General features: G+C 39.2%; 1 protein-coding gene across 4 annotated transcripts in view; it reads left to right on the top strand.

The window, feature by feature from the left end:
* LOC100412850 (wings apart-like protein homolog) overlaps window positions 1-15,949 on the top strand; it is a 63,471-nt gene that overhangs the window by 32,192 nt on the left and 15,330 nt on the right. For all 4 annotated transcript variants that reach the window (XR_013524861.1, XM_078345432.1, XM_078345431.1 and 1 more), the window contains exons 8-13: window positions 2,006-2,233; window positions 8,839-8,950; window positions 9,620-9,717; window positions 11,189-11,265; window positions 14,652-14,827; window positions 15,454-15,568. Coding sequence is in view for 3 of the 4 variants with exons in the window: in XM_078345432.1 (XP_078201558.1) it covers window positions 2,006-2,233; window positions 8,839-8,950; window positions 9,620-9,717; window positions 11,189-11,265; window positions 14,652-14,827; window positions 15,454-15,568 (806 nt within the window). In the remaining variant the exon portion in view is untranslated. The remainder of the gene's footprint in view (window positions 1-2,005; window positions 2,234-8,838; window positions 8,951-9,619; window positions 9,718-11,188; window positions 11,266-14,651; window positions 14,828-15,453; window positions 15,569-15,949) is intronic.

Here is a 15,949-nt window from a genome sequence, read left to right as displayed (position 1 = left end):
CAAGCAATCCTCACAACTCAGCCACCCAAGTAACTAGGAGTACAGGCACCTGCCACCACACCTGGCTAATTTTTGCATTTTATTTTATTTATTTTATTATACTTTAAGTTCTGGGGTACATGTGCAGATCTTGCAGGATTGTTACATAGGTATACACATGCCATGGTGGTTTGCTGCCTCCATCTCCCCATCACCTTCATTAGGTATTTCTCCTAACATTATCCTTCCCTGATGTTTTATTTTTTTATTTATTTTTTGAGACAGAATCTCGCTCTGTCACCCAGGCTGTAGTTCAGTGGTGCAGTCTTGACTCACTGCAACCTCTGCCTCATGGGTTCAAGCAATTCTCCTGCCTCAGCCTCCGGAGTGGCTGGGATTTCAGACCTGCGTCACCATGCCCAGCTAATTTTTTTTGTATTTTTAGTAGAGATGAGGTTTCATTATGTTGGCCAGGCAGATCTTGAACTCCCGACCTCAAGTGGTCCACCCGCCTTGGCCTTCCAAAGTGCTGGGATTACAGGCATGAGCCACCAGATCTGGCGATTGGTTTATTTTAAAGAAATGCAAATATGTGTCATTCAGCATTCTGGGTTTACATACAGATGTAAACACAGCTGTGTTTTGCAGGGGAAAAAAGTTAAGGGTTTGATACAGATTTAAAATTATTTCAGTTATTGAGTTTTTTTGTTTGTTTTTTTGAGACGGAGTTTCGCTCTTGTTACCCAGGCTGGAGTGCAATGGCGCGATCTCTGCTCACCGCAACCTCTGCCTCCTGGGTACAGGCAATTCCCCTGCCTCAGCATCCTGAGTAGCTGGGATTACAGGCACGCCCCACCATGCCCAGCTAATTTTTTGCATTTTTTTAGTAGAGACGGGGTTTCACCATGTTGACCAGGATGGCCTCGATCTCTCGATCTTGGGATCCACCCGCATTGGCCTCTCAAAGTGCTGGGATTACAGGCGTGAGCCACCATGCCCGGTTGAGTTTTTTTTTTTTTTTTTTTGAGACAGAGTCTCGCTCTGTCGCCAGGTGCCAGGCTGGAGTGCAGTGGCGCCATCGCGGTTCACTGCAACCTCTGCCTCCTGGGTTCAAGCAATTCTCCTGCCTCAGCCTCCTGAGTAGCTGGAACTATAGGCATGTGCCACCACGCCCAGCTAAGTTTTTTATTTTTAGTAGAGACGGGGTTTCACCATGTTGGCCAGGATGGTCGCCATCTCTTGACCTCATAATCTATCTGCCTCACCCTCCCAGAGTGCTGGGATTACAGGTGTGAGCCACCGCACCCGGCCTTCAGTTACTGATTTTAAACTGAAATATGACTGTCTACTATATCATAAAGAATAGGCTGGGCATGGTGGCTCATGCCTATAATCTTAGCAATTTGGGAGGCCAAGGTGGGTGAATCACTTGACTTCAGGTGTTTAGGACCAGCCTGGGCACCCTATCTACAAAAATACAAAAAAGTCAGCTGGGCATGGTGGCACATGCCGGTTGTCTCAGCTACTTGTGAGGCTGAGGCAGGGAAGATTGCTTGAGTCCAGAAGGTCAAGGTGACAGTGAGCTGAGATCATGCCACTGCACTTCAGCCTGGGTGACAAAGTGAAATCCTGTCTCAGAAAAAAGTGAGGTATATCATAATAGAATTTATACCTGTACACACACACAGGTCTGTAAAAATGTTCTATAAACTCTTCATTTAGCACAGAATAGCCAAAGAAATATGTAACTCAGCTTATATTCTTACAGCTTTCAGGCATTCACGTATGGAAGGTCCATTGAAAGGAAAATTTTAAGCAACAGCATTTCATTTTTTAAGCATGTTTCTTCAGAATATTTTTAGAGGGACCACTGAATAAAACATTTTTCAAGTTTCCAACATGGAGTGTAATACAAGTTTTAGGCATTTTAACTTGTAAGCAAAAGTCACTAACAGTCTTATTTCCTGAGATTGTCAGGAGTTGCTCACATGAACTTTTTCTTTTCCTTTTTTTTGGTCTGTTGAAGAATCTGTCCCTCTGTACAGCTGCCCTCATGTATATACTGAGTAGAGATCGTTTGAACATGGATCTTGATAGAGCTAGCTTAGATCTCATGATTCGACTTTTGGAACTGGAACAAGATGCTTCGTCAGCCAAGCTACTGAATGAAAAAGACATGAACAAAATTAAAGAAAAAATCCGAAGGCTCTGTGAAACTGTACACAACAAGCATCTTGATCTAGAAAATATAACGGTAGGTTCCTTCTTCCTTCCAAGGTGAGAATTACTTTCAGAAAGTCTTTGGTTAGTTGCAATAACTTGGTGACTGTGGGCAAATGATTTAACTTCTAACCTTGGTTTACAGTTTGGCAAATTAACAGGTTTAGCTCTGAGTATAATTTCATTCCTTGCCTGAACTTCCTAAACTAGTTTATGTGCTTTTAGGTTTTTTGCCCAGTAAATTGCTGCACATTTTCTGTTGCATTTTGCCTAATCCTTCTCGCTTTATTTATTTCATTTTTTAAGAAATAAAAGGGGCCAGGTGCAGTGGCTCACGCCTACAATATCTGCTTTGAGAAGCCAAGGCAGTTGGATTTCTTGAACCTAGGAGTTTGGTTCTAGCCTGGGCAACATGGCAAAACCCCCATCTCTACAGAAAATACAAAATAATTAGCTGGACATGGTGGTATGCACCTATAGTCCCAGCTACTCAGGAGGCTTAGGTTGGGGGAATCTCCTGAGCCTGGGGAGTTTGAGAGTACAGTAAACCAAGGTTGTACCACTACACTCCAGCCTGGGTGATGGAGCAAGACCATCTCAAAAAAAAAAAAAAAAGGTAGAACTACATTTAGGCTGTTAGGAATTTGAATTCTTATTCTCCATAGATTTCAGGAATAAAAACTTCAGAAGATTTAGGTCTGCCTTTTTCTTTTTTAATTTATAATAATAATTATTTTTTGAGACAGGGTCTTGCTATGTCATCCAGGCTGGAGTGCAGTGGTACAGTCATGGCTCACTGCTGCTTCAAGCCCCTGGCCTCAAGTGATGCTCCCACCTCAGCCCCCCAAGTAGCTAGAACTACAAGTTTATGCCACCATATCTGGCTAACTTTTGTATTTTTGGTAGAGATGGGGTTTTCACCACATTGCCCAGGCTGGTTTTGAACTCCTGGGCTCAAGCGAGGTCACCTCAGCCTCCAAAGTGTTGGAATTACAGGCATGAGCCACCACTCTTGACACAACTGCCATTTTCAATGAATAGGCATCTATTTATTCCAAAGTACCTCAGGGTGTCTGTTTCACGGGACCTGAAGAACCCTGAAGACACCTCAAAGAAGACTCTTAGGCACCTCACCTCCCCTGAGGTGGTGTTCCTTATAATACGGTCATGGCCAGTAGCTGCTCTTATGCTCATCACAACGCACCATGTGTGAGATGGCTATGCCATTTCTGCTTTATTTCACTTCTGCTTTCTTCTGGCTTTTTTACTTATAGAATCAATAATGTTCCAGTGGTTTCTAGGCCAGTAGAAGATAATTGGCTTGTGATTTTTGAAAAAAATAAGAGTGTTTATTACATAATAACCTGGTTTTTAGACATTTCCAACATCAAAACTATAATAAACATTTATTATTGTCTATGCAAACGTACCCCCAAAGTCCAGGGAAGCTGAGAAACTGAAGAGTGACAAATCCAGTTTTTCAGAAAGAAACATTTAGTAGGGACTTATAATCAAAAGCTGTGTCTGTGTCTTGGGATCCCCATGCTATTACCCCCACATCCAGGGTTTATATGCCATAGGGAAAGTATAATTCAGAATAGATGTGTAGGGCCACTGAAGTACATCAAGTTGTTTGACCTCAGGTTAGGATATAGAGTAAGTACCTGATTTTACACAGGGAACAACGAGTAAACCAGAAATTTTAGAGGCTTTCCCAGAACAGATGTTAATCAGATCTCAGGCCAGGTGATGTGGCTCACAGCTGTAATCCCAGTGCTTTGGGAGGCTGAGGTGTGGGGATCACCTGAGACCAGGAGTTCTGCCAACATGGTGAAACCCCATCTCTACTAAAAATATAAAAATTATAGCTGGACCTGGTGGCAGGTGTCTGTATTCCCAGCTACTTTGGGAGGTGAAGGCACGAGAATTGCTTGAACCTGGAACCTACGAGGCAAGGTAGAGGTTACAGTGAGCTGGGATTGGTGCGACTGCACTTCATCCTGGGTGACAGAGTAAGACTATGTCTCAAAAAAAAAAAAAGCCAGTGTCTCCCCATTACTTAACTGAAGACTGCAGCAGCATTTGCCACAAAAATGTATAGAATGCTTTGTGCTAGCCAGATGTGACTTAAGGCTATTGCTCTATTCTATGTTAATTAGGTTAGAGGTGGTAATAGATTCTGGTTAAGGTGGAGGATGGGAGAGCAGTTTAACTTTAAACAAGAAGATACAAAACTGACATGTATTCAGTACTTTTCACTTTATAAGATTGTGGAGAGAGATGCTGCACTCAGATGGCAAATCTGTATTCCTCCATGTCATCATACCATCTGTATACTACATCGAAAAGTTTTTAACGTTTTTCATTTTTGAGATGAAGTCTTACTCTGTCACCCAGGCTGGAGTCCAGTGGTGTGATCTCGGCTCACTGCAGCCTCCGCCTCCTGGGTTCAAGCTATTCTCATGCCTCAGCCTCCCAGATAGCTGAGATTACAGGTGCATGCCACCATGCCCAGCTATTTTTTTTTTTTTTTTTTTTAAGTAGAGATGGGGCTTTGCCATGTTGGCCAAGCTGGTCTTGAACTCCTGAACTCGGGTGATCTGCCCACCTCGGCCTTCCTGGGATTACAGACATGAGCCACTGAGCCTGGTCAAAACATTTGTAATTTTTATTTATTTATACCATTTTTACAATGTCTACTCATTTTTTCATACTATAAAAGAACAAATTTGAGCCTATAATTTTTAACTGCCTACATAGTTGGGTGGATGTGCCTTTATTTTTTTGTCTCCTATGTTCGACATTTAGATTCATTTCCGGTATGCTGTTAAATGGCATGATAAACTTGATGATTTAATTTGTCTTATGTTTTGTTGAATTTATTAGGATGATAAATACCAGAATAAAAACTTTACTGTATTAGATAAAACAACTTTTTTATTCATATGATTAAGCCAGAGCACAGATGTCAATCCCTCCCCTAACATTAACTATTCTTGAGTATTGTTTGTTTTAAATTGTACAGTAGATTTACTATGTGTTTTGTACAATTTAATGAATATCTTCTACACATTAGTTTTGTTACAAGTTACTTAATTTCTTGAATATATTGGTATTGCTGATGTGCCATGAAAAGATAATTTAAAACAGTAGTTGTCCGACCTACCCTCTGTGGGAATACTGAGCTCGTTAGTAAAAAACCGGACCGCAGGTTAGGAGAAAATCCTTAAATTCAGGCTTTATTGAGAGGAAAGAGCCTCTGGGCAGACCAGCCGGGAGGAAAAGGAAAATGGCCACGCTGCTCAAAGGGGCAGGATTGTTTTATAGGGAACTGAAGGGCTGAGGGCATGAAGAAGCTGAAAGCCGAGGTGGTGGGCAACTGTTGGTCAGTTTGAACTGCTGGGCGGGAAGCTGGGCAGCGGGAAGCTGGGCGGCGGGAGGGCTAGGGCCAGTATGTAAAGTGAGAGATAAGGGAGCCTCTTTGTGGGGGAGGGAAAGAGAGAGAGAGAGCTTTCATGGTAGGGGCAGAGTTTTCCAAACAGTAGTATAGTCATGCTTTGCTCAATGACAGATGTGTTCTGAAAATGAATCATTAGGTGATTTTGTTGTTGTACGAGCATCAGACTGTGCTTACACAAACCTAAAAGTTATGGCCTACTACACATCTAGACTGTACAGGTTTGCACCCTAAAAGCAACAGGCTGTACCACATGTAGTACAGCCTGTTGCTTTTAGGGTGCAAACCTGTACAGCATGTTACTATATTGATCACTGCAGGCAATTGGAACACAGCGGTGGCAAAATTTGTCCACCTAAATACAAAAATGGTACAGTAAAAGTACGGTATAAAAGATTTAAAAAGATGAACCTATATGGACACTTACCTTGAGTAGAGCTTGCAGGACTGGAAGTTGCTCTGTGTCAGTGAGTGAGTGAGTGAACGTGAAGACCTAGGACATTATTGCACACCACTGTAGACTTGATAAACACTGTGCACTCTGGCTGTACTGTTTAACTCTTGACTCTTTTATAATAACTCTTAGCTTAAAACACTGTATACTGTGCAAAAATATTCTATGAGCTTTTTTCTTCTTTCAAAATCAATTATTTTTTTAACTTTTAAAACTTGTTTTTTTTTGTTAAAAATGAAGACACACACGTTAACCAAGGTTCACACAGGGCCAGGATTATCAATAGGACTGTCTTCCACCTCCACATCTTGTCCCATTGGAAGGTTTTAGGGACAGTAAAACATGAATGGAGATGTCATCTCCTGTGATAACAATGCCTTGTCCTGGAATGCCTCCTGAAGGACCTGACTCAGGGTGGTTTTTGTTGTTGTTTTTCCCCCTTGAGACTCTTTGACTCTGTCATCCAGGCTGGAGTACAGTAATGTGATCTGGTCTCATTGCAACATTCGCCTCCCAGGCTTAAGCGATCCTGTGCCTCAGCGTCCCAGAGTGCTGGGATTACAGGTGCAGCCATCTCACAGCCTAATCCTCTTATTTTCTGGTTAATGACTTGGCTGTGCTTTAATTCTGAGGACTATTCAAGTTTTCAAATAACATGCTTGAATAATAGGCAATTTTTAAATGCTAGCATGCAGTATACTTAATATAGCCTAAAACATTAAAGAATCCTTTTTATGCCAATAGAAACAAAAGTGAAACCCTTTTAAGCATAAAAAGGCACGAGTTTTAATTATTAATATCAAATTACCATCACCTTTCTTTCTAAACAAAGAATGCCTCATTAGTCTTCAGCTTTTCCAGTATGACTCGTGAATTAATACACCTAAGACCAATCTAAATCATTCTTTGAGGGACAGAATGAGAAATGACAGAGTTGAATCTGTTTTTGTAGTATTGGGTTCTAGTTCTACATTTGTCACCTTGGAGTACAACCTTTTTTTTCTCTTTTCTTTTCTTCTTTTCTCTTCTCTTTTCTTTTTGAGACAGAATCTTGCTCTGTTGCCCAGGCCAGAGTGCAGTGCCATGATCTTGGCTCACTGCAACCTCCACCTCTTGGGTTCAAGCAATTCTCCCTGCCTCAGCCTCCTGAGTAGTGAGTAGCTGGGATCACAGGTGCCCACTACCATGCCCAGCTAATTTTTGTGTTTTTAGTAGAGACAGGTTTCACCATGTTGGCCAGGCTGGTCTTGAACTCCTGATCTGAGGTGATCCACCTACCTCAGCCTCCCAAAGTGCTGGGATTACAGGCATGAGCTACCAGCCACACTCAGCCAAGAACAACTGTTTTAAAAGAAGTAGATTAAAAATCTTCTATATCTCTCCCAAATGTGCAATACTGGTAATACCTGTTGTTTGAATTTCTAAGTATCTAGTTTATGTACAGTTTTCAAATAGGCCTGAAGGACCTAATGTAAACTATCATCTTTTGAAGGGGAAAAACTGGGAGAAAAACTAGGTCTTGTCAATCTTTGCTAATTAAAGCATTTCTTCTGTTATGCTGAAGTTTCTTTATTACAGCAGAAACCAAATTGTTCTTTCTTGGGGAGGTGGCTTTATCCTTTAAATAGAAAAACAACAACTAAAGTGAAATAAAGAGAAAGACAAACTTTACTCTGATTGTAAATGTGGCTGTTAGCTTTTGTACTCTTCTGGTGATGATCCTAAAGCATTATTTGAATAGTTTTGTCATCATGGCCACATGATGAATATCTGAGCTATTAAGCCTGCAGTCCTCAGTTTAAAACTAGTCAGTTTGCTGTACTAAAGTGAGCAAAGGATTTGTATGCGAAATATGCACAATACACCGAACAATAAGGAAAGACAATCAGTCTTGTAGGAAAATATGGAAAGAATAACGAACAGGAATCTCATACTAGAAATATAGTTCATTAATATGTGAAAAACTGGTCAAGTTTACTGTAGTTGTAAAAATACAACCGGGAGGCCGAGGTGGGTGGATCACGAGGTCAAGAGATCGAGACCATCCTGGTCAACATGGTGAAACCCCATCTCTACTAAAAATACAAAAAATTAGCTAGGCATAGTGGCACGTGCCTGTAATCCCAGCTACTCAGGAGGCTGAGGCAGGAGAATTGCCTGAACCCAGGAGGTGGAGGTTGCAGTGAGCTGAGATTGCGCCATTGCACTCCAGCCTGGGTAACAAGAGCGAAACTCCGTCTCAAAAAAAAAAAAAAAATACAACCAAAAGCAGTGTTACCATTTTGTGCCCTCAGACAAAGATGTTAAGTGATAACTTGTGCCTTTGAACATTCAGGACAACTGGCAATCCCACAGTTTGCTCCTGAGAGTGTTACTTGTTAAATCCTTTGTGGCAAATTAATATTGATTAATAATTAAAAAATACATGTATCCTTTGACTTAGCAGTCTGACACTAGGCCTCTGTACTATAGAAATGAGTACCTCTACGTATGTGTAATAATAAACTGACAAGTGATAGACTACTGTAATAGCACATTTTCTCTATGAAAAGCTAGTTTTAGAACTTTGTTAAATGAGGGCTGTTCTGATAAAATTGAAAATTCAATTTTATGTATAAATATAGTGTTAAAAAACTGTACTGATAGCGTGCAGTAAATTTTTGAAAAGAGAAACAATCTTTAGAATTGCTAAAAGTAAATATTCATTAATGATGCTTCTGGTTTTTAGACTGGGCATTTAGCTATGGAGACATTATTGTCCCTTACTTCTAAACGAGCAGGAGACTGGTTTAAGGAAGAACTCCGACTTTTGGGTGGTCTGGATCATATTGTAGATAAAGGTATGATATTCACATGTATAACGTTTTTATATATTATTTAAAGCCTGAAGAAAATACTCTATAGACATACTTCAAAAAGTTATTGTATCAGTTTGGAAACGTCTGTTTTTAAAAGTAGTATCCTGCAGATTTCTAACTTTAAAGAAGAGGCCAGGCCAGGCACGGTGGCTCATGCCTGTAATCCCAGCACTTTGGGAGGCCAAGGCGCAGATCACCTGAGGTCAGGTGCTCAAGAGCAGCCTGACCAACACGGAGAAACCCCATCTCCACTAAAAATACAAAATTAGCTGGACATAGTGGCACATGCCTTTAATCCCAGCTACTTGGGAGTCTGAGGCAAGAGAATCACTTGAACCTGGGAGGAGGAGGTTGTGGTCAACTGAGATTGCACCATTGTACTCCAACCTGGAAGAACGAGCAAAACTCTGTCTCCAAAGAAAAAAAAAAAGACTGTTAACATTTTGATATTGGGAGATTATGGAAACAAAATAATTACAGGGTATGATACATTTCAAAATCTCAAAGTATGAAACCTAGAATAAAAAATGTTCAGAGAGATTCCAGCATGTTCATAGCATGTGTACAGATGGCTTTTAATGTTAGCTAAAAGTATTGTATTGGTAAGTATTGATGATAAGTATTAACTTATGTTTGTTTCTTTTCATGTAGTAAAAGAATGTGTGGATCATTTAAGTAGAGATGAGGATGAAGAGAAACTCGTAGCCTCATTATGGGGAGCAGAGAGATGTTTACGAGTTTTAGAAAGTGTAAGTATGGATGACAATTTGGCAAAAAGTATTCAGTCTTGATTGTGAATGCGTGTGTAAGAGAGAGACTGCCAGATATTTTATATACGCCTGTGGGGTTCACTTCTGTTAATCCAGATAGAAATTTCAGTACCTTTTTTTTTAGCAACCAGTTGTGATTAAACAAGTGAAATGAGCAGTTTTTGAAGAGTACCTGTATTACTGCTGCAAATGAAAGGTCAGGCTTGTTTATATACACCAATCTTTTTTTTAAGATTTTATTATTTTTTTGAGCCAAAATGTTGGTCTGTCACCCAGGCTAGAGGGCAGTGGTGTGATCTTGACTCACTACAGCCTCCACTTCCTGGGTTCAAGCAATTTTCATGTCTCAGCCTCTAGCTGAGATTACGGGTGTCTGCCACCATGCCTTACTAGTTTCTGTATTTTTAGTAGAGTTGGGGTTTTGCCACGTTGGACAGGCTGGTCTCAAAACTCCCAGCTTCAAGTGGACTGCCAGCTTCGGCCTCCCAAAGTGTTGGGAATACAGGCATGAGCTACCTTGCTGAGCCCCTCCAGTCTTTATTAGTTTTTTCCTTAATGTGAGTTTCTGCTTGACTATATTGTTTGCAGATAACAATAGCTAAATGTGGTCAGGTTTTATTTTTAAATTATTATTAGCATTTGGTTTATTTGACTTTTATTTGAGTCAGTTTTTTTTTTCTTCAAAATTTTTTTCTTTTTTCATGTTGGTCAGGCTGGTCTTAAACTCCCAACCTCAGTTGATCCACCTGTCTTGGCCTCCAAAGTGCTTGGATTACAGGCGTGAGCCACCATGGCTGGCCTGCATCAGATTGTTTATAAGCACGGTTTGTCATGATATTTGGCTTTGGAAAATGATACTGTTGAACTGCAGTAAGTGTATTTTGTTCTTTGACTCTTATGAAGGACTTTAACTGAGTTCCATATAGATTAGAATTTATGTTGCCAGCTAACCTCAGAATGCATAGATTTGTTCAGGTTATTTTAAAAGCATTCGTGGGGAAAATAGTGTAGTATAAATTAAAAACTTCTGGCATAGATTAAATGGTAATTATTCTGTGTGTCTTCTACAGTTCTTTGGGAACAGTAGATAACATATATTTCTTTGTAAAAATGTATTCTAAATGAATCTACTTAAGAGCTTTATGTTATTTGCTTGCTGTTTGTTATTTGTTAAGGACTGCTCTGTTCTGACATTCAATGTGTTAGGCAGTTCGTTACAGTGAATACATAGTGTAAAATATGAATGAATAATAACAGTGATGTCTTAATTTTTTCACAAAACATTAGCTTTCTTATTTTACATCTGGAACCTGTGGGTTGTGAAATTATTCCCTTAGACAACAAGGACTGTTTTTTTCCTCATCTTTTTATCTTTTAGGGACCAGGCAGAGTGTGATATGTGAATGAAAGTTTTGGATTGCCACAATTATTTTATATTCTTCCCTTTTAGGTAACTGTGCTTAATCCTGAAAATCAAAGCTACTTGATAGCATATAAAGATTCCCAACTTATTGTTTCATCAGCTAAGTAAGTTTTTTGTTTATTAGCTAACAACTAACATTATTTATTTTAAACATTTGGATTGACCACAAATGGATTAGCTTCCTTTATGAAATACTCTATTGAGTTCGATGAATTGGTGCACATTGTATAACTAAAGTTTTAAGAGTACAGATTTTGGACACAAAATGACTGTGGATTCCAGCTTGATAATTTCAGCTGTATAACTTTTGTAACGTACAAATCAAGCTCTTTACAAAGGGGGTAAATAATTGTATCTATGAGCTGGGTAAGGTGGTCATGCCTGTCATCCCAGAACTTTGGGAGGCCGAGGCGGGTGGATCACGAGGTCAAGAGATCGAGACCATCCTGGGCAACATGGTGAAACCCTGTCTCTACTAAAAATACAAAAAATTAGCTGGGCACGGTGGCACATGCCTGTAATTCCAGCTACTCAGGAGGCTGAGGCAGGAGAATCGCCTGAACCCAGGAGGCGGAGGTTGTGGTGAGCCGAGATCGTGCCATTGCACTCCAGCCTGGGTAACAAGAGTGAAACTCCGTCTCAAAAAAAAAAATTAAAACAAAAAAATAATAATTGTATCTAACCCACTTAGGATTGTTATTCCAATAAAATGAGTTAATTTATGTTTGTAAGAAATATATTCTTAATAGATACTTTAAAATATGTATATATTAAAAATATATATAAAACATTTTTAAGATTTAAATTATTTAAAAAGTATCTTTTGTATATTATGTATGATATGTATTAATGAGTTAAATTAGTTAAGATGCAAAGCCTAGAACAGTACTTGGCAAATAATAAATACTGAGCATTTGTCCTCATTCTTGTTTTAAATGGACTTTTCTAGCCCTCTTCTTCTGTACTTTATTTAGACTTGTTTTTCCATATCTGTATATAACTTCTATTCCACATTCTCTGTTCCCACACATATTTCATCACAATTAGGCTAATGCTGTCACCTCTGTGCAGGTAAAATTCCCAAGTATGTCTCCAGTCCTGGTTCTATCTTATTACAGCAGCCTCTTCATGATATCTCTGTCCTAGTTCTTAATATCTGCCCTACTTCTCTGGCCTTTAGCCTAGAACAGTAACACATGAAGTTAACTTTCCCAAATCTCTGATTGCTTATTGTCTTTGGCTATAGGTGCAACTTTCTTATTAAAGGAAGTCGGCCTTATCAAAGGCCCATTGCAGTCTTATTCTGATTTATCTGTTTTTAACCTCTTATTTTAGAGGGTTTCAAATATAAATAGTGTAATAAGCTGTTATGTACACATTATCAGTCATGGCCAGTCTGGTTTTCATCTATAACCCCATCCATTCCCCGTCTTGTATTATTTGAAACAAATCCAGATATTATCATTTCATCCATAAATGCTTAAGTATACAATGTCTGAAAGAAAATGACTTTTAAAAAATATAACCCAATACTATTTTCATACCATTGATTATCTAGTTGCTTACTATTTTATGTTTAGTCAATATTCTAATTTTCAGTAATCTTAAATTTCTAGTCTCAATAGATTTTCTTAATCTATAGGTTTTTAAAATCTCCTTTTTTCGTCTTGCATTTGTACATTTTTTTTGTCTTCCTCCAGAACATTTGTGGACTTGATTGCATTTCTACATTTTGTATCTTTCAATGGTATATTTTGCTTTTATTTATTTATTTATTTTTCTGAGATGGAGTCTCTGTCGCTCAGGCTGGAGTGCAGTGGCATGATCTCGGCTCACTACAATTTCCACCTCCTGGGTTCAAGCAATTCTGCCTGAGCCTCCTGAGTACCTGGGACAGGCATATGCACCACACACAGCTAATTTTTGTATTTTTATTAGAGATGGGGTTTCACCATGTTGACCGGGCTGGTCTCAAAGTCCTAACGTCAGGTGATGCCACCCTCCTCAGCCTTCCAGAGTGCTAAGATCATAGGCATACCTGGCCTATTTTATATATATATTTAGCATTCTTTTTTTAAAAATAGATACAATGTCTTTCTATGTTGCCCAGGCTGTTCTCAAACTCCTGGGCTCAAGTGATCCTCCCACGCTGACCTCCCAAAGTGTAAGGATTATAGGCATGAACTATGCCCTGCCTATATAGTTAGTGCTCTTACCACATGCATTCTGCTTGTTTGCTACCATGTTTTACCCTTTCTTACCAAAGATTATTGAAGTTAAATGTTTCTGATTTTTCTTTTTTAAATTGACAAATAAAAATTGTATATGTTGTTTCTGATTTAAAAATATCTCTTGTGTATACTTCAGTCCCTCCAACAAGTGCCTTGTAAATGGAAGTATTTAATATGACACATTTTAGCTCTTTTGTTATGATTAGGAAGTTCAGACCAAATGTCTTGGAAGTGATGGTAGAGGTCAGAATTGTTTGTAAAAGAGCACTCATCTCTAGATTTTAAGCTTTTCAGCAGAAACCATGATCAATGCAGGGGTAGCATAAAGATTAAATAACATATGCTGAACCTCCTTTTATCTTCAAAGCCCTAGTTTAGCTCAGTCTAAAAACAGTTGAGTTACCAATGGCAGTATGGTAATCCTGACAAGCATTCAATACCAGAAGTACAAATTATTTTAGGTTACACATGAGGAACACCTTCCTGACCAAAGGGTTGTAAAATATTAGGAAACCTTTACAGAATTTCCTCAGTATGTTTTAAAGGGCAACTAGGCATAGATTAGATAGGAGTTTTTTAAGAATCTTGTATCATTTTACATAATGCATGAAGAATCAACTGACAGAGACCGCTTACTTGATTTGTATTAAACTTAAAAATAGTGGACTTGGTGATTTAAACAGTGTCTTTAGAAATACTAGACCCATTTAGGGATTATATTTCCTTGTTATTTTGGGTAGTATCTTGAGAATACTTGGATGTAGCTCATCCCCTTGGATAACTGACAAGGAGACATGTCAGTTTGACCTTCAATTAAAAAATAATGATTATACTGTAGCATTGATAGTTAAGATAATAATTATTTGCTCTAATGCATATGAAGTATTTAATACTTGTCTTTACATTAACATTTGTTGTGTAATATTGGCAATAACATTTACTACCTCAGAAGTGTTCAACATTAGCTCTTAACCATTTTCCCTGTTTGAAAAAGGGTTGTGCTCTGTCTGACGAAGAGATCAATAACATGCGAGACAACTTGGAAATAAAGAGATTACTAGAGTAAATGTAGGTAGCACAGATAGAAACTTCTGCCATTAGTGTTTAATTTTTAACATTCCTTGGGTAGTTTTTTTAAGGTATCAGGTTTTTCCAAAATAAAGGGAAGTTTTATCTGATAGCCTTTAGGTTCAAGTAAATAGAAATAAGTTGTGTACCTATTATTTACTATAGTAGTCTATATTTTATTTTCTCTTAAGAGCATTACAACATTGTGAAGAACTGATTCAGCAGTACAACCGCGCTGAGGACAGCATATGCTTAGCTGACAGTAAGCCTCTGCCTCACCGGAATGTAACTAACCATGTGGGCAAAGCAGTGGAGGACTGCATGAGGGCCATCATTGGGGTGTTGCTCCATTTAACTAATGATAATGGTAAGATTTTTTTCCATGTTATTCTCATTGACAGAGGTATGTTGCATGTGAAAACAAGTTATTTTTCTTTGTTTCTCCTTTTCTTGGTGTAGTGATTTTTTGATTTGTCTTAATGTACTTATGTATAGGTTTAAAAATCGCTTTTAGGCCAGGTGCAGTGGCTCAAGCCTGTAATCCCAGCACTTTGGGAGGCCGAGGTGGGTGGATCACGAGGTCAAGATATCGAGACCATCCTGGTCAACATGGTGAAACCCCGTCTCTACTAAATATACAAAAAATTAGGTGGGCATGGTGGCGCGTGCCTGTAATCCCAGCTACTCAGGAGGCTGAGGCAGGAGAATTGCCTGAACCCAGGAGGAGGAGGTTGTGGTGGTGAGCCGAGATCGCGCCATTGCACTCCAGCCTGGGTAACAAGAGCGAAACTCCATCTCAAAAAAAAAAAAAAAAATCGCTTTTAAGAGTTGATATTTCTATAAGCCTAGTATCTTGACCTGGAAGTATCAACAGTATGTTTCAATAGAGGAATGACTATACAATCCTAAGTTAATATCCATGTTAATAAATCTGTTATTACTGTCCTAAGGCAGAATCAGTAACAATTTTCCTATATCCATTTCTTATTTCAGAGTGGGGCAGCACCAAAACAGGAGAGCAGGACGGTCTCATAGGCACAGCGTTAAACTGTGTGCTTCAGGTTCCAAAGTACCTACCTCAGAAGCAGAGATTTGATATCGAGTGCTGGTAAGTTGAAATGACTTTTTCAGGAAGAGTATTGTATCTAGTAAGGTGTGCAAAATATTCACCTTAGTTTGGGTTTAAGAACCAATCCTTTAATATTGTGGTCGTTTTCATGAATTTCCTAATGAACATACTTTTTTTTTTTTTGGAGACGGATTCTCACCGTCACCCAGGCTGGAGTGTAGTAGCACCATCTTGGCTCACCACAACCTCCGCTTCCTGGGTTGAGGCAATTCTCCTGCCTCAGCCTCCCGAGTAGCTGGGACCACAGGCGCGCACTACTGTGCCCAGCTAATTTTTGTATTTTTAGTAGAGACGGGGTTTCACCTTGTTGACCAGGATGGTCTCGATCTCTTGACCTCCTGATCCACCCTCCTCGGCCTA

The sequence above is a fragment of the Callithrix jacchus genome, chromosome 12, assembly GCF_049354715.1.
Source record: "Callithrix jacchus isolate 240 chromosome 12, calJac240_pri, whole genome shotgun sequence".
NCBI classification, from domain to species: Eukaryota; Metazoa; Chordata; class Mammalia; order Primates; family Cebidae; genus Callithrix; species Callithrix jacchus.
Note: the sequence above shows the minus strand (reverse complement) of the source record. Positions and strands in the feature narration are given on the sequence as shown.